This window comes from Ooceraea biroi, chromosome 8 (assembly GCF_003672135.1).
Source record: "Ooceraea biroi isolate clonal line C1 chromosome 8, Obir_v5.4, whole genome shotgun sequence".
In the NCBI taxonomy this organism is placed as follows: Eukaryota; Metazoa; Arthropoda; class Insecta; order Hymenoptera; family Formicidae; genus Ooceraea; species Ooceraea biroi.
Window position 1 is genome coordinate 11700760 of NC_039513.1, and position 22207 is coordinate 11722966.

At 47.0% G+C, this 22207-nt stretch overlaps 3 protein-coding genes across 12 annotated transcripts in view; 2 read left to right on the top strand and 1 right to left on the bottom strand.

Annotated features, from left to right (window-relative positions):
* The window catches only part of LOC105280741 (cytosolic carboxypeptidase 1), a 32825-nt gene extending 14427 nt beyond the window's left edge, over positions 1-18398 (bottom strand). The window contains exons 1-15 of one of the 9 annotated variants that reach the window (XM_020032116.2): positions 18087-18398; positions 15600-15847; positions 15087-15514; positions 13553-13635; positions 12874-12994; positions 12612-12754; positions 12170-12314; positions 11974-12105; positions 11729-11872; positions 11398-11569; positions 11031-11097; positions 10618-10796; positions 8671-9283; positions 7896-8411; positions 7604-7782 (exon numbers count right to left, since the gene is read on the bottom strand). In XM_020032116.2, the coding sequence (XP_019887675.2) occupies positions 7604-7782; positions 7896-8411; positions 8671-9283; positions 10618-10796; positions 11031-11097; positions 11398-11569; positions 11729-11872; positions 11974-12105; positions 12170-12314; positions 12612-12754; positions 12874-12994; positions 13553-13635; positions 15087-15276 (2684 nt within the window). In that variant the 5' untranslated portion in view covers positions 15277-15514; positions 15600-15847; positions 18087-18398. Of the gene's footprint in view, positions 1-7603; positions 7783-7895; positions 8412-8670; positions 9284-10617; positions 10797-11030; positions 11098-11397; positions 11570-11728; positions 11873-11973; positions 12106-12169; positions 12315-12611; positions 12766-12873; positions 12995-13552; positions 13636-15086; positions 15515-15599; positions 15848-16780 lie in introns of those variants that run through there. The other 8 variants (XM_011341497.3, XM_011341504.3, XM_011341503.3 and 5 more) reach the window with 8 other exon arrangements.
* On the top strand, positions 755-7437 carry LOC105280740 (C-type lectin 37Da). Of its 2 annotated transcripts, none has more exons than XM_011341495.2 (4): positions 755-933; positions 3695-4052; positions 4423-4578; positions 5605-7437. In XM_011341495.2, exons 1-4 carry the CDS (start codon positions 888-890, stop codon positions 6365-6367), a joined length of 1323 nt encoding a protein of 440 aa, XP_011339797.1. In that variant the 5' UTR covers positions 755-887; the 3' UTR covers positions 6368-7437. The 2 variants fall into 2 exon arrangements, with proteins under 2 accessions (XP_011339797.1, XP_019887677.1); XM_020032118.2 differs by having other exon boundaries at positions 4423-4585; positions 5605-5740.
* Positions 18399-20342: 1944 nt separating the features above from the next.
* On the top strand, positions 20343-22199 carry LOC105280745. The gene is made up of 4 exons (XM_011341508.3): positions 20343-20682; positions 21290-21451; positions 21526-21651; positions 21733-22199. The coding sequence occupies exons 1-4, from the start codon at positions 20677-20679 to the stop codon at positions 21931-21933; spliced, it is 495 nt and encodes a 164-aa protein (XP_011339810.1). The 5' UTR covers positions 20343-20676; the 3' UTR covers positions 21934-22199.
* The last annotated feature ends 8 nt before the right edge of the window (positions 22200-22207 follow it).

Here is a 22207-nt window from a genome sequence, read left to right on the forward strand (position 1 = left end):
CACCAAGATTATTTGAATCTAGATTTTCGAATTTTCTATTCAAGATTAAAATATGCTTCTTTTCAATAATAAATATGATTGTCGCTATAGCGATCTTATTTTATGATAGATTAAAGAGTAATAGCATTAAGTCCAGAAATCTTTTCTGTGGGTGTATATATACCTCCAACTAACATAAACGTACATTATATGTCTGCAGCCAGCCGATCTACAAAATGACAATTAGATCTATAATATATCACGTGTTTAAGAATATATTTCCAGCCCTCGACGAAGACTTTTTGGGCCCTCGGTGGTCCCCGAATATATTATGGTCACGAGAAGAGAATGCATAATCGGATTCTAATCGTATCCGGGATTCTGCATATCATCTTATAGTCGAGGTAGAAGAGGAGCCCGTGCCAAATCAGGCGTGATGTCATCAATCGCAGGACCATACCTGCACGTTGTTGGGCACTCATTGTGTCTCCATCCTTCGACCTTGTCACCTGTATTCTTTTGTGGCGCCGCTCGATTAGTTTTCGATCCGTCTCCATGTCGTCGTCTTCTTTCTTCATCGTCATCATCTTTATCATCATCATCGTCGTCATCGTTGCCGTTGCCGCCACCGCCGCCGCCGCCGCCGCCGCCGCCTTCCCCATCGCGCGTTGGGGCTCCAGCTCTAGGTTAGCCAGTGAATCATCTTCAACGATCCCCCTCCTCCGGGATCCGGGCAGAAGACTCTTAAGGGGGCCCACGGCGCAGCGCGAGGCCAGTCCGAGAGAACGCGACCCTAACACTAACATCCGGTGTATACCGAGAGAGAGAACGAGCGAGAGAGACGAGAGTCGGAAACGGAAACGACTGAACTGCCTGATCGTTGCCAGCAGAATAATCGACGCGCTAACATGAAGATCGTCCTGGTGCTCCTCGTTGTCGCGGCCTTTGCCTCAGGTTAGTACCCTTTTGCACGCACGACGTGGTGCCGGCATCGTAATCGCCCTTAAACTCCCGCGGTGACGTCTTCATTATTATGGAATGATTGTTCCCTTCGCCTCATCGCGGCCGCATTGACCGTCTCTTCCGTTTGATCGTGCCTCGTACGCGGGCTACTCTTCGTCCACTCTCTCGAATGCTGCGTCCAGTGTCGTTTTCGTGATCAACCGGCGTCTTTTCTAGCGCTTGACGGAATTTCAAGATTGAGGAGAGCCACGAGAGGCTGAATCGTGCGCGAGGGAGTTCATGGCTTGAAATATTTCATCAAAATTTCGCGACCAAGTCCGCTGTAAATGTTTCTGTTGTTGTTACACGGAAAATATTTCGTTGTTCCATTGTCAGAGATGCAAACCTTGAAATTTTCCTTGTACTTTTTTCCGATATATTTTCAGTACATGTTCTTACTAAATATATTTCTGTGCTGCCTTTTCGTATTAACCGATCTCTCCCGGACGCGCGCTTTCGTGCCATTGAAGACACCCCTGCACACCAACTGCGCCGACGTATTCAACGTATTCAAAGTTTAAACCGGAAACAGCCGATGGTAGATCACGCAAGCGACACATAATGCACCGAACACATCACGTATTCTCACGAGAATTCTTGCTCCTCTGAAATTCCATCCGTCAGACCGCAATAACTTTTTCAAATCCGACAAAGACGCATCATCTCTCAACTACTAGAAGAACGAAACGCGATAAAAATTTCACAAATAAAATTATCACGAAGTCTCTCTCGTTACAACAAACCGCGCAGTGACATAAATTCTGCATTCCCGTCAGCTTGTTCGCGAGCAAAAGCGAGATTAGGGCCCGCGAGGATCTCGAAACGACCCTGCGTGAAGCTGTACTCGGAGACTCGTTAGCCGCAGCTATTAAAAATCGGGAAGACATTATACGCGGACGAGCAGGAGCGTTCACAGACGACGAGTTCGAGCGATACGCTCGCATACGTGAACCCGTCCCCGAGGTAGCCGGGGATTCTCGCATCGAAAATCATTAAGCCGGACGCGGCGGGAACGCGTTACGTGAACGAAGCTGTAGTTAAAGCGACCAGTCGCTTCTCTTCTTTCGCACGCGCACACCGGCGGCAGACGTCTCAAGGTCTTCGGGTCATTTACCACCACCTGCACGTCCGACTTCACGATCCGGAACGTTTTTACTCCGGATGCGCTTACGAAGTATCCAGACCCGTGACTAGACTCATGCCTACACCGGTCAGACGGATATCTTCCACCCCCTGCCTCCCCGTGTCCACCTAGCACGGATTTGCATAAACGCGGAGTTGCCGTGTGGACCTGTATAGGAAATCTCGATCGATCAGATTAACGCAGATTTTTTTCAAACGTTGTAACGAGGGAATTCCGGCCTCTTCTCTTTTCTCTTCTTTGAGAGGTCCAATGATAGAGTAACGCGTTATCTTGCGTTTTTCGCATCGTTGAGTCTCTTCCAGTCTTTGAAATTTCTTCGTAGGCTTGTCCATCTTGAATTTATAGTTGCTAGGGTTTTGCGTAATTTTTTTTTTAATGATGTTGATTTTTGCGCTCGCGAAGACAATCATCTTTCCTCTCACAGAGCCTCCGCCGCCACAAAAATGTGGAACGGAGAACAATCGAGAGTGGGAACAATGAGAGAGGCTGGCATTAGTTGCGATACTCGTCACCTAGGGGCTATTCGGGGGTCTCGGCGCGTCATAATTCATAAGTACAGTTAACCAAATAGCCGTGGCGGTTCAATGAACCCGCAACTCCATGTATCGTGCGAACAGAACAGAACCTTCTCATAAAGCTTCGAGTCATTGTGAAGCCGACTAAAAACGCGCCGCGCGTCAGGACACGCATTTAGAGTGAAATTAAAATCGTATTACGAAACGGTCAGGGACGACGCTGAAATAGAAGTCGTTTTCATTTCATGCCTCTTATTGCATCTTGCGTATCGCCATATTTTGCGCCGCATATTTATGTATTATATAAGTAATATCAAACGAAAGCGACGGGCTTCTTGACAAGCATAAATTTGAATCGTTCTTTCTCAAATCGAGTTGTGATATAATCGGAGTAATTATTGCGAGCAACCTTTGGAAAGATTACCATCATATATAAATCTGTAAAAACATTCCAAGCTAAAGTAGTAGTTTGCTGCGCAGTCGTATCAACATGATCAGGCCTGCGTACTGCATCGAAAGACGTCAGACGATTTTATTAGCCGTAACGGTTCCTGATCGTGCGAGCCTCGCGCTGCGATACTAAAATGGTGCGTTATCTGCATTAGAATTCATAGAGCGCATTTTCCCTGCTGCTACCATTTGCGGCCTTGTCGGAACTAATGACGGGCACGTGCCTCATTCAACCATGAAAGCCCCACGAGAATGTATATTTCCTTTCACATAAAATACGAACAAAACTAAAGATGTAAGAATTCCGAGCAGTTATTACGACAATACGATTACGACTGCTTGATTTCTCCTGTGTAAATGTGCGCTGCTACTAAATCATTGCGTGCGTTGCTCCGATAACTCAAGCATGTGCGTTCTACATATTTAAATTAAATTGTCACGCGTATCGTGAGAATTGTATCAACTAATTCGCCCTAATTTCGTGCGACTGACAATCAGCCCGCTCGTAGTCTCTGGTTGGTCGCATGCGAAATTGAAGTAAAATGCAACGCAAACACCACTTCCGAGTAATTAAGAAAGATAATGCAGCACATTCCGTTCGCAGCCCAGAGAATCACAACGATCCAGCTGGATGGCATACAGTACTTCGTGTCGCGAATGAATCCCTACAGTCCGGAGCTAAACTACTTCCTGGCGTACCAGTACTGCCGTTCGCTGGGCCTCCAATTGGCATCTTTCGAGACGAAAGAGAAGGCCGACACGATGACGCAATACCTGAAGAACGCCGGCTACACGAAATACGACTTCTGGACCTCCGGCAACAAGCTAGGCACCGACATGTTTCTGTGGATGAGCACGGGACTGCCGTTTAACGTCACCTTCGACTACATGCTGAAGCGACCTGGCAACAGACCCGCCGACGTGCCACCCGGTACCGAGCCTCAGAGGGTGGCGCGTGAAAGGTATGTTTTCAATGGATCCATTGTTCATGTTCATGCAGATATCATAAATTATTTTAAAAAATTTTTAGTACTATTTGTTATTAAAAATCTGTAATATCTCTGCTGAGATCTAATGAGACTTTCTTAAATATCCCTATCATTAAAATAACGATATTCGATTGCGAAACAACAATGGTAAAAGTGCTCACGAGATAGAACGAGTCTTCCTGATCAAAGTATCATGTGCTAGTCAACCGTAATCGTCACGAACGACGATTATATCGGTCGCTCTTCCGCAGTCCACTTTAGCATCCGGAAGTTCGTGCACGGAATAGCTAACGACCACTGGCATTCTCGTTTAAATTCCAAAAAGCGAGTTTCTCGGTTTCAGCGGCGACAGCGGCAGCGCGGACGGATGCGTCGCGATGATGGCACCTACGTTAGCCTGGGAGGCGCAGGACTGCACCCTCATAAAGGACTTTATCTGCGAGCAAACAAGATGCTACTACTACAACTACGGCAGCATTCCAGTCTCCGCGACTCAGGGGTAAGAGGTGAGATAATACTTGTCACAAAAAATACACGAGCACGTCGAAAGGAAGAAGAGAGAGATGGACAAGGGGATGAGGGAGAGGACGAAAGGAATCCGGGGGAATGTCGTTGCGTTCGAAATGACTCTCGCCGTTGCACGGACGAAAAGTAAGCGATCCTCCGGCGATAAGATATGCAAACGCGTTACGTTGATAGGGCTTATCCGTCGTATGACTACCGACTAGGATGCCGGAATCGCTGACTCGAGACATGAAAATTTATTACGCGAGTGAGTAGCCGCTCGTAAGTACGTGCGACAGTCCCGGCAACGTCAATTCCGATCTTCGGCTCGCAGATTGGAACCTGAATCGTCTCCCTTTTCAGCGGAGCGCTGACAGTTTACGAGGACGCGAAACGAGACACGATACTTAACCGGATGTTGGCGGAGTTGTAAGCTCTTTCCTCCGTGCAGCCCCGCGGGGAATAGGGGTAGCTTGAGAGACGAGAAGTGCTCTCCTTCCGCGGTTTGCGGTAGAGCGGGGTACGATTATTGCGACGATCGAAACGCTGCATCTCGATCCGCCGGTATTAAACCTGTTCTTCCTCGCACAGCTAATAGCTTTGGGATGAAGGTGTCGATAGCTGAGAATAGCTCAGCCGCTGAGGATTCTGCGCAGATACACCTTCGCAGCTTACTGCAGCTCAGTATAACGCAATCAATTCTCTCGCTTCTTGTGACGGTACTCACAAAAACGACACATTTCTCACACACGCGAAAAGTATGGCTTCACTTGACACACGTACGGACTCGCGCAGACAACTGCCATGAGAAGATTCATGTCTAGATTGACTACTGACAAAGTGAAGCTACGCTTTTGTCTGCTGATAACACGTAGCGCTTAAGATAAATCACTAACAGTCGTAACACGCTGATCCAACTGCAATTAAATCCTAAAGAGATTCTCGACAGGTTGGAAGAAGATTAATTCTCTTAAATTCTGCACAGAGAAGCAACCCTTCAATGAGCCCTCTGCCTTTTCAGAAACCACCGGCCCTACATCACGACCACCTCGGCGCCAGCCAGCGACGACCCAGCGAGTGATCACGAAATCCACAGCACCAACATCGACGATCACCATCCGAGCACCGACGTCCAGGACGAACACGCGACACCATCGGAAACGGACGCGTCCGCGGATGAGAAGCTACTAGAAGATCCGGTCGTCAGCAGGCTGATCACCACAGCCGCTCCCGCACCTGGCAATCAACATCAGCAGCACGCGAACACGGCGTCGGCGTTCGACGACGGTCGCGAACGCGAGCGCTCGGCTGTCGGCAACCTGGACAACAGCAGACCGGAACACATCCCGGATATCGCGAGTCTGTTCACCGAGCACGCTGCTGTAGCGTCCCAAGCGCGCAAGGACAGCGTGTTCGCCGGTCTCGAGACCCGCGAGATCCTGCGACCATCGGCGTCCCGTCCCGCCATCTCGTCCTCCTCCTCTTCCGTTTCCTCGTCGGAGATGAGGATGGAGCATCGCGAGTCACCCGACTACGGCGACCTGGCCGCGGAGACGGAGCTGCCGAACAACGGCCTGGAGGACTCGCACACGATCGGGCCGTACGACAGCGTGCAGGATTACGTGAACGATCAGCCGGCGGACGTGGCGTCGGCGGCGGACTCGGCGATGATGAAGGACCAGGACGACGACAGCAGCACGATCCTGCCAGAGGCGGAACCGGCCTACAGGTACAACATCAAAGTGCGCACCAACGGCAAAGTATTAGACCCTCCGTCCAAGTAACGCTTTACTTCCCCCTAGGCAACCGTCGCGTTATTTCGTTCATAAGTGACACACTGGTAAGAAACACCCACATACACATACACACACACACGTGCCAACACTCATACACCGACACACTCTCTCTTGAGGAACTAGATATATGTACGTATATCGCACGAGTGCGTTTCGCGAGCGAGCTGTCGCCTTTGCGCCGGATTTCGACAGGTCGCTGCAGATCTTTGTACTCGCCGGTGTTTCTAGCTCTTAACTTAAAGCGTACCCGGTACAATGCTCGATAGTTACGAATCAGAGGGACACGATTACCAGCTTTCTCGGTCGGCGGCAGGCAGAGACGATTACTTCGGATCGTTAGAATTAATCGGTGCTCATACGAGAAACGAATGCGAACGAGTAACAACACCGCGGCTGAAAGAGACCAAACAAACGATATCATCATATATGGAACAGAGAGGCCGAGAGGTGTCAATTCAAACAGACGAATTATTTTCTCCTGCCGACGTTACTCGACAAGCTGTATAATTTCGCAAGGGCATTTACTCGATTATTCAGTCCTCATTCACGATCACCGACGGCGTCGACGGACGATCCTTGTCATCGTTTCATTCAATTATTTCGATCCCGCTATTTCCAAGTGGTCCGAAATTCGAAATATACGAGAAAATGTCGAATAATAGACGAAATTGTGCGCACCGAAAGCCCCAGGATCATTATCAGACTGCATGTCCGCCGGCGTCTTGTAACTTCATGCGTAAGGAATGCGAAAGTAATCTCCTCCCATCATCATAACGTTTACGTGTCCATACGTCTGCAAGACGAAACGTTCGAAACGATTGCCGGCATTCTTGGTTGCACGATGGACGTTTAACAGGACACCGCGAGCATCGGCCGTAACGTTTCGGTCATCCAGACGTATGGCGATCTCGGCGTACGTAGTTTTTATCAACGTGAAATGTCGCTCTCTAGCTGCTACGATAAGTCACTTCCACATTAATTAATTCTGCGTACAACGGCGCGAATGTGCGACTTGTGTAACTGAACTTTAATAAAGGTACGACTACAATCTTACGGTACCATGGCGTGTGCCTACGTTCTCCATTCCATTCTTGATCGTTAAAGTTAAAGAGACGTTTAAATTTCTGCGAAAAACACTTGTACCATTTTTGCTAGCGCTGGAAATCCTTTCCTGTCGTAATTTTTGATCGACAGAAACGGCGAAACACGTAATCATTAACTCACCAGCCGTTCACGACTCCTTCTATATTTAGCATAGGAACTATTTTGAACACATAATCGTCACGTAGACTGCTGGCGTATTGGCTATCGCTCAGGAGGGCCTCCAGAGTTCCATGCATCACCCATGAGGCGTTGCTTTCACCGGGATGCACTCTAGACGTCAAGAAGATCATCTTGCGTGCCTGAAAGGCGAACGACACTCATTGTCAGCTTCACGTCAATTAAAAATCTACCGCGTCAATTAAACATCAATTAAAAGCGAGAGGGTTCGCATTTTAAGGAATAGAATTCTCACGTGTATAGGATTGATCTTGGAGTCCGGTGACGTGATGGTGAGCACGGGATTCTCGTTGCCGTTTAGAGTCTCGCAGAGCGCCTCCGCGCGGAAGTACACGTTCGCCGCAGAAATCCTGCTCGTCCACTTCCAGATGCTGGTCATCAGTCGGCTGTACGTGTACGGGAAGTGATACGCCAGGTAGCAGACGTCGTACGCGTGCGGGAACGTGACGGTGAAGGACGTCGTCAGGTACGTCTTCCCTCGGGTAGGAGGCCGCTGGTAACAGTTCCGGTAGTAGCAGATGTCGACGCCGGTCCTCACCCAGCCCGGTCTGCCGCATTGCGCCTCCACGACGCTGAAGAGTATCGGTTTCATGCCGAAATTGAACTGCGAGTTTGCCTTCTCGCAGTTGATTATGTTGAACGTGTACGGAGTGTTCGCCTCCATGTTGGAGACTTCAAAGTAGAACCACTGATGTCTCGAGCCGCTGTTTACGTCCGGCGTCAGGATGAGATCGTACTCTCGTGAGCCTATCTGCGTGGAATGATGGAAACTTGAATAAAAACGGTTTTACTGTAATACACCAACGATCTTGCACTCTTCAAACGCGAACGCGCGTACCTCCTTTTTGCTACGATTTCATCGTATTATTGCTGGCAAAAAGAGAACTTTACTCTAAATATTCTTGAATTGCTCGTAGAAATTGCGGCGTGCGCGCTCTAAGCAACCATGAAGCCTTTTACGTAATACGCGGGCATAATCGATTACATAAAGCGCGTGTGGCGGACTATACCTGGATAGCTTTCCTCAGATTTCCGCTTTCGAATCTGGACTCGAATCGCAACTGCTTCGTGTCCAGGCCACGCACGCCGACCCTCTCCTCGTCACAGTTGTCGAGGGATGCTCGCTCGTTTCTCGGCTCATTTCGAGCGGCGGAACTCGCGAGAGCGTCTAGATCGTAGACCACTTCCTGGACGCTCACGGTGGCATGGAGGCCGCGTTCCACGCAGGTCAGCAATTTCGCGCGACAGACTTTTCTGTCCTTGGTGTTGAGTGGCTCGGCTTTTCCTGCACCGTCACCGCCAATCAGATCCGGATAGGCCACCTTGACGAAACCGATAACGCTCTTCACCCTGCTGGCCACGGTGCAATACGCGCACTGATCCGTCACGCTCGCCGATATGTCTTCTATGCTTCTCAAGCTGGTCATGTTATTCGCGAATTGATTCCTCGAATCGTTAGATTTCGGAAAATCCCTGGCTGAAGCCCTCGTCTTTTCGATCCTCACGAGCGACGAATTTATCTGATCATTCTCCGGTAGCGAGTCTATCACTTTAAAGTTGGACGATTCAACGATACGTAGTTGCGACCGAAGGCTGCCCAGTTCCTTGAAGAACGTGTGGTATCTAGAATGGAGAAATGAAAATATTCACTGATAATTATTATTGGGTTGGCCAAAAAGTAATTGCGTTTTTTTTTATATAAATAAAAGGCGAATTTTTCATGGGAAACAAAAACTTTATTAAACAATATATTGTCCATTTTGTTTGATTATCTTTTGCCATTTTTCAGGCAACTTCATGATTTCGCGCTCAAAAAAGTTCTTATCTTTTTCAGCAAAAAACAATTCCAACAACGATTTGATATCCTCATCAGCAGTAAAGGTTTTACCATTCAAGGCGTTTTGCAAAGAACGAAACAAATGGTAATCTGATGGTGCCAGGTCTGGCGAATATGGTGGATGTGGTAACATCATGGTAACACATCCCATCCAAGCTGCAACAATTTTTCACGAGTGACCAAACTTGTACGTGGTCTAGCGTTATCATGGTGAAACACAACACCTTTGCGATTCACCAATTCTCGACGTTTCTGTTTGATGGCATCATTTCATTTATCCAGTTGACGACAGTATACGTCTGAATTAATGGTTTGATTCCTTGCAAGCAGCTCAAAATACACAGTCCCACCAGACTGACAGCATAATCTTTCTTTGGTGAATATCTGCTTTTCAAGTGCTTTCAGCAGGTTCATCACGCTTGCTCCACCATCTTTTTCGTTTGACGTTGCTGTAGACGATCCATTTTTCGTCGCCTGTTATCATGCGTTTCAAAAATCGATCATTTTCCTCACGTTTCAAAAGAGAATCGCAGATGTCAATACGCTTAGTGAGATGAATTTCTTTGAACTCATGTGGTACCCAAATATCGAGCTTACTAATGTATCCAAGTCGTTTTAAATGGTTTTCAACACTTAATTTTGATATGTTAAGATTTTCAGCAATCTCTCGTGTCGTTAAACGCCGATTGGAATCGATCAGTGCCTTTATTTTGTCATCATCAATTTCGATTGGCCTTCCTGAGCGTGGTGCATCTTTCACATTAAAATCTCCAAATTGAAATTTAGTAAACCAATTTTGACACTGCCGCAGTTTTAAAGCATCTTCGCCATATACATGACATAACTTTTTATGAGCTTGCACAGCGTTTTTCCCTTTTCGGAAGTAATAAAAGAAAATATGACGAAAATGTTCTTTTTGATTTTCCATTTTGAAATCGTGTACTTTCTTTTTGTAAAACAAGCTTGAACTGTGAGTTGTTAACCTACATAATGAATTTGCGGTTTAGAATGAAGTTAGTTACATTTCAAGACATGTATGTCCATCTATTGGAAAAAAACGCAATTACTTTTTGGCCAACCCAATATACATGACTAATCGATTGAATGAATTTCCACGCACCCAACGAGATCCTCCTCGGATCTCTGCGAGGTAAAGACCCCAGCGAAGAATCTGCCCTCTTCCACCTCGTCGTCCACGTGAATCGCGTTGTCCGTCGTATTTCTGGAATCTTGGCTTTCCTCATCGTCACCGGAATCTAGATCGCTGCACAGCCTGTCGGTGGAAGCCACGCTGTTCGCCTACGCGGAAATAGATGTTCAAGTCACGAATGTATAATGCTGTAACGACGGGTCGTACGACTTGCGAAACATCAGGACATTTCGTGCGCAAAGCGAAAATCGTTAAGCACGCAGTGCCATGCATCATCAGCGAATGCGAACCATGCTGTTTTAGCTCGATCCGGTAACGCATCAAATATTGCGCTCGCAATGCGTTACGATTTCAATTCCGATTTGCCGTGAAAAAGTACACACCTGGCTGTCGATGTCGCTACCGCTTTCAGCACTGTTCGCCCTGACATTCACTTCGGGCAGAACGAATCTGCATGCAAAAAGAACCGATCAAAAATTTGCTCCGCGTACAATTAATCATCGTCATCGTCAATGAGAGACGTCATGCCACTTACAACGCGTTAGTACGTTAGAACGTAGCTACAGGTATATATACTTGTGTCTCGCACAAGTGGACCCCCGTAACACTCGCAGTACGCTATTCTCTACCTGAACATTCTCTATCTGAAGTTCATCTAGCGCGAACACAAGTCGGATTTAAAGCGTATTACGATTGTCACGGCAGGTTTTCGGCGCCATTACTCGGGACGGCCTCGAACGTTTCATTCACCTCGCCGGCGATATTTCGGGCACCGGTAACTCCTTCTTCTCCAGGCACTGATTAATTATCCCGCAGATACGTGACAGCAGGCAGTCGTATGCCTTGTCCTCCGGGCAGTTTGTACAGAACCGGTACAGTAGCTGCAAGCCATTGTTCGACTTGATAGCCTTCCTTCCAGCTTCTAGAGCGATGGACAGAAAAAGCACGCGTGAGATACGGGCGTATCTTACTCTCGTGAGTTAATAGAGGATGTTGGAATGCGAGCACGTGCGATCGATAGTTTCAGAGACGCCGGAAGTTTTTCTTCACGGGTGAAGAACCGCGCTGATGAACTACCTACTTATAGTGCAAAGATGCTGAAGCGTGTTGAGCGCGTAATTGCAGATCTTCAGTCGCATCTGCCCGTCGTATCTCTCCCACCTCTCAAAGATTCGCATCAGCAAGTGTATCATGCCCACTTTAACAAATTTGTTGCAGCAAAGTCCTGAAAACAAAATATCGGAGAGATGGCGTTGTAAAGAATCGCGCAAGAAACGCGTTAATGGAGAAAAATAGAGCGTACGTCACACACACAGACATACGTACTGTTGGTTGTGAAATGTTTCAAGCATTCCAGCAACGTTTTCAGTTTCAAGTGCGGCGTGTAACCGACGCTGATGAATGTTTTCTCCAGGATGCTGGCAATGCCATCCTTCACCAGGATTTGTAAAGACAACGCTGCCGAAGAGATAGCTTACGTTATTCATGGATTGCAAAATATACTTAAAAAATGAGCGCTTACAGTTTTTAGCGAGAATCTTGATAATCAACAGCAACGACAATAACGTCTTGCTGTTGTTGTAATGCTGCTTTAACAGCACATGGAACACTTTTATAGAATTGAGCAATCTCAGCTTTGACACGAACTTCTGGTCCCTCTGAGCTACCTGCAAAGGAATTGAAAATGATCAGAATATCTTAAAAACTTTAAAAAATGTTTTTAAAAACTTATAAAAATTTCAAGATATTCTCTCTCGCAATAACGTAATAGAGATATACGCAGTGCGGTCGATAAAAGTTCTGCTGTGTAGCTATGTAACGTGTCAAAAGTTTTCCTCTTATGTAAAACTTGTGCAGAAGTAGCAAGGGTCACTTGGCGTGGTAATTGTTCGTAATGATTGAGTACGTAAGGAGGAAGATATTTCCGACTAGAGTGCGCCGACCTCGGGATCGATAAAAATTACCTGGCCCAAAATCCAGAGGACGTCTTGAGTGAGCACTTCGCTCGTGATGGTGTCTGCGTGTTGCAGATTTATTAAAAGTTTAACTAGGACTTGCGTGATACCCAAGTTGATCAGTTGAACGACCGCCATTCGGCTACTGGTTCCTGTTAAAAAACTGAGCACGTTACTTCAAACACCTCAGAGAGTTAACGCCGTCGAATCCGCGCAAATTCTTGGCAGAAAACGGCGCGAAATGAATTACGTGATAATAAGCATTTATTACTTGTAGTATTCTTATTCTTGCTGCCCTTATCCTTCGGTCCTTTGCCTTTGGTCATTCGGGGTGATACGCATTCGCGCAATATGCTGGCGATACTGCAGTTAGCAACGTGGTCCTTACAGTTCTGGAAACAAAACTTTTTGTAATCATCTGAATACACTTTCTCTTGTACAACACGTTGCAAGAATTGCGTCACACTCGCTGCGATAATAGCAAGAAGTAATCACGAAGGATCGAGTGAATGCGAGCACGCGAGCAATTATCCTGATCAACGTGCGCGCCGAGGCTCGTCAGAAACTGGAACGGGCTGAAACTGGATATCCGAGTTCTTCATGAAGATACCACCTCGGTTCGCGACTTTGTCGAACGTGTGGACAATAAATGCACGTGTGTCGCGTGACAGGACCGTGCTAGTTTGCAGATAGTGTTAATTACCGTGGTTACACAAAACTCTTAATTGCTTCCACACCGCGCCGATATCGTGCCGCTTCGAACGACCGTAAACGCAACGCGATTCGAAACTATTAACACGCGAGACGCTCGTAGCTTATTCGGCGACGCTGATAAGGGCACCGCGTTTAATGAGATCGGCGAAAGATACGTGGCCAAAGGACTCACCGAAGGCTTATTCTAATTAAAAATTATTAATTATAATTATTTGTTAATTAATTATATTATTCACCTCTAGTATCATAATGAACGACTCCATCGCACCGGAATTCTTGCGCCAGAGCTTCTCCAGCGTGCGCTCGCGTACCCGCCGATCTAGAAAAATGCAGGACGATCATTTAGCGTTTCCGTCTTTCTTACGAAGGCATGTATTTTTGCGCTTCTGACGTCACGATCAAATATAACGGTGACGTGAGGAAGGCGGCGTAAACAATTAAAAGCGTCCAAGAGTACCGGACCATGTCGCGAGATTTCAGCTGATTTTAGTTGCGATCACGTGTAGTGGTGTAGCGGCAAACTAAGATTCGCGTGAGAATCGCGGTATAATTCGCGGCAACACCAGCCAAGAAGGTTGCCCTTATCAAATTGGCGCACTTTCAGCGTGCACCCGGCGTGTGTATCGTTCGGAGTCATAATTCCCTGGACGGCGGCCAACAGATCTGTCGTCAGCGTTACCGACAATCATTACGCAATCGGCTAACAGGCGGTTCTTCTATTCGAAAATAACGGTGTCGGCTCTATCTATACTGTAAGCACACCTGTTCGCCAGTTCGGAAGCCAGATTGGCGAGCTAACGTTGTGATAAGAGCAGCGACACAAAAAGCAATATCAAAATATATAACAATTAAAATGGTTATAAAAAGAGCAGCGTTAATACGATGAACGGTATGACGTCGCGCAGTTGAAGAAAAATGCGGGAAATAAAATCCTTTCACATTTGTCACCTGTCGCATAAAACGCGAGAAGCGGCGATTCAGCGCTAGACAAACGAGATTGTGAAGTTGTCGGCTCGTTCGAAAGCGACCCGAATCTACATTACGCAACTTTGTCGTACGGTTGGCCGAGGTTGACCGCGTCCAGAATACACGTACGATCGTGATTGGTAACGCGTGTCTTCCTCATGGTATACTCGCGCAGCTGATTTCCTCGACATGGATTTAGCGACAAGTTTACTGCGAAAGCATCGCATGGTCTATTCTCGCTTCATTGGGTCTTCGTTTTTCTACGAGCGATGCGCGGTACGGGCGTACGATAATGACAATACGACGAAGCGCAAAACGCGGCGAACACGATCTTCCTCGCTGTTCCACCGCGGTGGAATCACGCGGGGATGATAGATCGCGCGAGTTCTGCCGGCGATTTCGTGCTCGGCGAGGGTAATAATATACCCCAAGCACGAATCGCTCCCTGAAGTGTCCAATCTACCTCGATTCGTTTAGAACTTTATCGCTGCGGTCGCGTTTCGCGCGCGCGATCGTACCCTCGTCGCCCGGAAGGCATTAACGGAGGCGACACGCGATGCGAGACGCTAATGAGAAGGGAAATCGCAGCGGCGCGGCGTCGCGGATTATCGGGATGAGGATCGGGCGCGCTCTTCTTTTCCTCGACGACCAAGTAAAATTCGTAAAATGTTATCAAGGACCGACGCCGCGCGGAGCGATCGCTGGAAGCTCGTTACCAGCGACGAGAGTTCCAACGAGTTCCGTGCAGAAGAAAATTGAATCCGCGCGAGAACGACTTCGCGATCCCCTTAAGCAGACTCTTACCGTATCCGATCGTTCCTGAACGAGTTCCGGCAAACAGTTGCGTACCTGACGAGGTGACACGTGCATGAATCTTGGCGGCGATCGATCTGAGGGTGTCACCCGTCTCCTGCGGCTTGGCCGCACAGGTCCGCAGCTTCTCCAGAAGCGCATCGTTCACTGCCTCGTCCGGGTTCTTATTGCCCGCTGACATCACGCTAAACCGCACGGCAAAAATAACGAGGTGTCATTTACTCTTTTTTCCTGTCTTTCTCGCAGCAAGCGGAGCGGAATGGCCACTCGATCGCATCGCAGAAGCTAAACTCTGTCAAACGTGTAGACGTGCGCACTATGCGGAAGCGTACAACGGAACTCTGTCTACTCTGTGACGAGCGAAACGCAGGGATTAGATTAGGGTGCAAGCTAACGCTTCGCACAGCACTTTGCGGCACCTGAAAAAGACAATGAACGATTAGTCTCTCACGGAATCGCAGCTCTCCTTGCGTTTTCTCTGTAAATTCGCTGTCAGATACTTACGACGGAAGCAAAAGCGATTGTTTGCAGCGCGAACAATGGTGGCGATCATCGGCAATGCGACGAGCCGTTCGTCGCGTCAATGAAACCCCCATTGGCTTTCGGCCAACGTAGCCGGAAGTGTCATTAATCGCGATTCGCGATCAGTTGGCCGCAGTTAGTCAGTGTCGCGAGAATTAAAGTCAACCAGTGGGGAACCGACGTGCATCGCAGCCAAGGTTAATAAACGCGGTCAGGTAAAAAGCGATGCTCTAAAATAACCATCGCGGAAAACCGCGTGAAGGACTTCATCACCGAATAATTGGGCGGCCAACCGCGTTATTAGCCAGCGAAGGTGTCACATGCGACATGTTTTGTTTGGCCACGATACTCGGCATCACTGATCAGATCAGCAAGCCTCTTGAAATTATTTCGGAAATTGACTTTTTCCACTTGAGACGTAATAAATATGTTTATTGCAGCGCATGAAGATGCCGCTAAATGTGGCTTGCGCAGCGTGCAATCTTTCAAAATGCGTAGCGTGCCCTTAAAGGGATGCAGCGGGGGATGAGTTATTGTATTAAGCGTGTAGCATCGGTGCGCCAACGAGGAAAGCTGCGGCGATCGAGGCTACAGAATGCAGGTTTTTACAACAATTATGAAATTCCTTCGGTTTCGGCTTATTAAACGGAGTAATTAACGAACTTTGTAGCTCTCTATATAGACGCTCGTAACGGCGACGCATCCGGTACTCCTTTCTGGTACAAACGAGAGCGCATGTATGGTACTCGCGTTCAGCAATACCGCTTAATTGGAACGTAAATGTCGTTCCGGGCGTATAACGAATCGCGATGTCAACGAACGTAGCTTCGTTAAATGGGTATCGAGCGAGGTGAATGCAGCGAGTACACGCGAATGCACGTGCGAGATCGGATTACCATTTATCCCGATTTATTAGCGATTTACACGGAATTTGCTAAAGTTTCTTAAAGTGCTTAAAATGCCACGAAGATTCCCTAAAATAGGTCTATTTTAACGGGTATTCTTGGCATCGCAAGAAGCAACCTGAAGACTTTCGACCCTGCATAAATTTAACGGTCGCCAGAATATCGCAATCGATATTCTCTACGAAGTGCCGCATTGAGCGCATATCGACAAACGGAAACGCGGCAGCGGAAGTAGCGGAACTGCGAGCACACACGTACACACATACACACGAAACACGATTCTGTCTTTTAAGCTCTTTACTCTTCCTGCTGAAGATCGATCGTGCTCTCGTCGGCCGATTGCGCCGTCTCCATCGGTCGTTGATTTTCCTTGTCGCACTTCTCCGACGCACCTTTCATATCTTCTCCATTTGTCTGCCTTTGTCAAAGTACAATGAAATCACGACTGCTTTAAGGAAAACGGAAGAACGGGATTTGCGCTCTCAGATGTTCGTTGAACTGTCTCTCGTGACGGACAATCACGTTTCGGGACGGAGAACGACGCGAAATCTCAATCTCTCTCTCTTTCTTTCTCTGTGCAAAATTCGCGAAACGATCCTCGCGCTTTGCCACTCCGAGGCGGTTTGACGTTTCTCCCTGCCAAAACTATGTTTAAGAGCACACCGCGCACGCACGAGGCACGTTTATTTTTAGCGAGAGCGGCTTTCCGAAAATCGCGCCTCCTTTCTCGCGTTAATGCACCCTCGCCTCCTCCAGCTGACACCCTGGCGTCATTGACCGACACGTAAAATCCCATGAAAATTCATTTTAAGTGACAACGATCGATACGTAAGGTATCTCTATTAAGATCGCTTTCGATTCGGAGACTGTTTTGTTTTTATTATTTTCCTTGTCAGGAAAATAAAATTATTATATTCTTCGAATACTTGTCATACCTGATTTTCAATATTAAATCTGATTTCGTGGAAATGATAAACACATTGTAATATCTCTAAAAGTAGAGACAAGTAATTTCCAAAATAGAAACAACGTCTCTGTGTCTGACAGAACAAATGTTCGTGTGGACCTTGAAATCTCTTTCGCACAGCGCGAGGATTCAGCCGAGAGAATAATTGCTACTTATATTTACCAAGCGCCGTATCAAAGATCGCGGAATCGCATTTCATCTGCCAGAAAATACTCTTCCGCAACAGTCTAATTCTATCGGATTCGCGCAGCACCGTCGGTTCCGCTAGAATGCGAACCGACGTTAAAATGACTTAGAGGTGCAGGTAAACACGTTGCAAAATTTCATTTGGCAGGTGTACATTAAAGAGATAAATAAAGACGAGATAATATCAAGATTATTCAAAACCGCAGACTGCTCGAAATGAAACTTGACAGCTATCTAGACTTGAAATAGCCTAGAAACATCCGATTACGCAAAGGTACCAAATTCGACAATGCTGAAGGGAGATGAAGTCATAGAAAAATCCCTTAAGTACTAGACGCACCTATGACTGCATCCAATTAAACAATTAAGACGTCATATCAGCAAGAATTCATATTAATAAAGTAAATCAACCGTTGTTTAAGGAAATCGCGTGCGGCTGTCACGCTGGCGCGTGCTGGCTCACGTGCGGCACGTCGATCAGCGACACAAGGTACGAAACATCGCGCGTTAACAGCAAAGTGACACGTTTCGAAGAGTCATCAATTAAACGAGATAAGGCACAAGAAGAGTCGATAAGGAACTGGCGAGGAGAAGCCAAAGAGACCAGCCTAGGATGCGGCGCTGCTCAAGGCTTCATCTCGAGGATGGTGATCCTGACACTACTGGCTGCGCCGACGTGCACGACCTCCGACAACCGTACCGTACGACTGGCGCACACCAGTCGCAGCGGCATCAGCAACCTGCAAACGTTCGGCTCAGCTGTATGCGGCACTTGTTGATGAGAGCGAAAACATCCCCCCGGATTGATTAGTAGACGTGCGAAGTTCCACGAGCACAGTCGACCTCTCACGAGGCACCCCTATCGATTTCCGAAAGGGCGCACGAATTCAAACTGGTCCACGCTCTCCTCTCGTCAGGACACCTTGCTCTCGGTGCAGAAATACTGCGAAGGATCTATCAGTATCAGAAATGAATGATCGTAGTAATGAATAAATCATCGAATTCATATTTGGTGTGGCGATCTGATCACGTAGATCGATCTTTGCTCTGCAGGTCCATAACCTGCCTTATATTAATCTGTGACAATATTGCGCAATCGTCTCTCTAGTTTTATACGTGAGGATACAAGCTGTTAACAAGTGTTACGTAACTTACCGTATAAGTTACGGTAGTCCCCCGAAGAAGACGTTGTTCGTGAGCTTTTTCTTCGCAACGTTGTTAACCTCGTGTTGACGACATTGAGACTTTCACAATTATTGAAAAACTAAATGCAATATTGCGTTGGCCGCAATTTGTTGGATGCAACAGAAATACTTTCTTTCAAAATCGCAAAGTAGAATAGATTAAAAAATCGTAAGTTAAATATCTTGGCAGTGACGTTTACGATTGACGTTTCAAATTGTCATTGATCGGAGAAATGTCTGTGATATACTTGAATTATCATAGAGGGAGGAGGGGTTAATAATTAGAAAATTGAAAAACAGAACCATAAAAAAGAGCGATATGCGATCAGAGCGATAGCAAAGCTGATGATAACTTCGTTTAGCAGGCATTACACGTTGCTCTGCGATTAACGACGATTTGCCAAATGTCAGATTATGCCGGCGCTGAACTTCATGTGTTCGGGGGTTTCGCCCGCGTTATCACCAACTCTCATCAAGCGGTCGACCGACGTAGTTGTATTTGGAGATCATTTAATCGCCATAATGCTCCTGTCTGCTCGGTATAAATGTCAGATTATGGTATCTGCATCTCGATCGTCATCAAGGTGACCCCTATTCAGCGGTGGTGCACCCACGCGAGGCACGAACGTCATGCTGCCGCTGCTACGGCGCTAATAACGATCGCGACCGAGACCGTGGCGCGAAGAAACCAATAAGAAGGGCGGCACGATCGGGGAACATTAGAAATTCAAATTCGACCACGTCGCGAGACGTCTCTTCAGCCACACCCTTTATTTATTCGTGATCTAGCCGAGCGAAATCGCCAATCTCCTGGTGTCGATCCAAAGTCGATGCAACCGGTTCGCGCCGACTATGTTAAACATGATATCCGGAGTGCGCACGCTACCTGGTACAATCGGGCGCTTCCTCGCCCTTCGCAAATCACGCGGAGAGGACGCTTAGGGCTACATAGGCTGTACGTAGGGGTAGAGTACGTAGAGCGCTTTATCAGCTGCAACGATCTCGCGATCCAATCTCCGAAGACTTTACATTTACGAGCTCTAGTATGCTGATCGTACACGTGTACGGAGTACGGTATATATGGAGATCCAGATAGGACGGACACGAAAGAAGTCATCGCGAACAAATTGATCTCTCCGGCTCCCTCCAGCTCCGGCTCTAAGTACACCGGTGCCCTGATCGAGATCTCGCGGCGCGTTTCAGCCTCGAATAATTTGGAGATTAGTTGACTGCGAGTAGTTCTTTTCTACAAAAATCTTTAAACTTCCTCGAAGTTGTTGGAGCTAACATCTTGGTGGTGATCAAGTGAGTGATCATTAAGGTAACGTTAACGATGACATTAAGGTAATGTTCACGCGACACTATATCTTATAGAAGACAATCGCGCAATTCTTTCGATTAAAAACTTTAACACATATCAATGCGAAATACAGCAGAGAATTATTAGAAGCTCTTCAAGGAGAGAATGAGAGAGAGAGAGAACGCGATGTTCGATCATCCCTGAAGAGCCGGTACTGAAGTTGGTGCTTGGCCGTCTTCTGCTGGCTCTCGTTTGTGAATTGCGCTACGAGTTCCGCGTTAAAAAATAACAGTAGTGCGCCGTATCTCACTCGTACGCCTCTAGAAGAGATGACACACAACGAGCAAACATCCGTAGGAGCAAAAAAAAAAGGAAAAAACTCGCAGATGATGTTGGACACGGGGTGGGGACTTTGCTCTCGAGGCAGGAATATATAAATCGCAGGTAGGGCTTGAAATTCAGACTAGTACGGGTACGATCTGGAGACTATCAGCGGCGAGACCTACGGACAAGAGAGATGCGGGTGAGTGTCTTGCCGGTGATTCACAGCCCGGGACCTGCCATTGTTCTGCTTCATTTGCATGTTGTTCGTTTAGCACGTCACGATTTAACGCCTCTATTTTCCACGGTGTGACTTTTGTCTCTTAACGCGACATTAAAGCCGAGATTGCGCAGATTCTTCCATCGAAATATTATCGGATCATGGAGAACGTTTCCTTGCTTTATCATATTTGCTCTAAGTGTAAATCTAAATCCGTGAAAGCATTGCAATTATTTATATCTTCCAGAATACCGCGGTGTATTAATAGAACATCGTTATCGTACAGCGCTGACGCACTGCTGTTTTCGCGAAAGGCAATTTCGTCTTGTTTGCAACTCGGATCGATCATTCGCATGCAATGCATGAAACTCGAGGGACGGGCAAACAACATCATTTTCGAAAGTCTGCGCGCTGCGCAGATATTCTTCTCCTCCGCGCTCACGAGAAATGACCGCATGTGTACTCTGACAAGTCACGTCAATTGAAAGAGATACGGATATCGCTATATTAAAAATATTACTAAAATTGCATATTTCATGCTTGAATGTAAGATGAAACGTGAGCTCTCAATTTTACGCTCCTTTCGCAGAGCTCAATGTTGATCGTGATCTTCTACGTGATCGGGACGGCAACGTCGAAACCACTATGGTCCACTTTGATCGACGACAATTACATGCATCCCACATTCAACGCACAGCCGCATTATCTCGCCACGTATCAGGATACGCATTCCCCCTATTACGTTTACAATGTAAGTTATAAAAAAGTAGCAAAGACTGCTGCAACATTGCTTCCAACGTTATACGCATGTTTCCTGTTTCTCAGGTTCACATGAACACAGGGGGTATACCGAGCACCATTTACGCAAACGGTAAACCAGAAGCTGCTCTGCCGTCTTACAGTTTTTACTACGGCACACCGATCTATGATTTTCGAATTCCGCTGAGTCCGGTAATTATAATTTGGGAAAGATCATTGAAATTACGCATAACTCATTGATCAATGTAAATATATCAATCTGCATTGCCTCAGGTTTATCCAGTGCTGACGCCGTCGCATCATCCGGGGTTCCCTCCTAGACCGCTACTTCCGCCGACGTCGACGCAAGAGCCCTTCGACGTAGACGATTACGACGGCATCGAGAAATTAGACACGCAAGTTGACCCGAACGCGGAGACAAAGAAGCCGGAAAATAACGAGGATGATGATTCTATAACCGTGGAAGCCATATGAATCATTTTCCTCGTCACGTACATGAAAAGCGCGCGCACCCGCACAATAACAATTTAATTATAGAACAATGAGCGTGCCTGCGTTTACTTCCTTATGATACGCTACTTTTACATTCATATTACGTTACGCTGCGCAATCAGTTCCAAATAAGAAATTCCCTGAGCAGTCTGCTCATTAAAGGTAATCAACGCCCAGCAGAATCTTCTATGTAAAAGGACACGCGTTTTTTACGCCACGTTTTTTATAATAAATCAATCTTCCTAATGTGAACCTA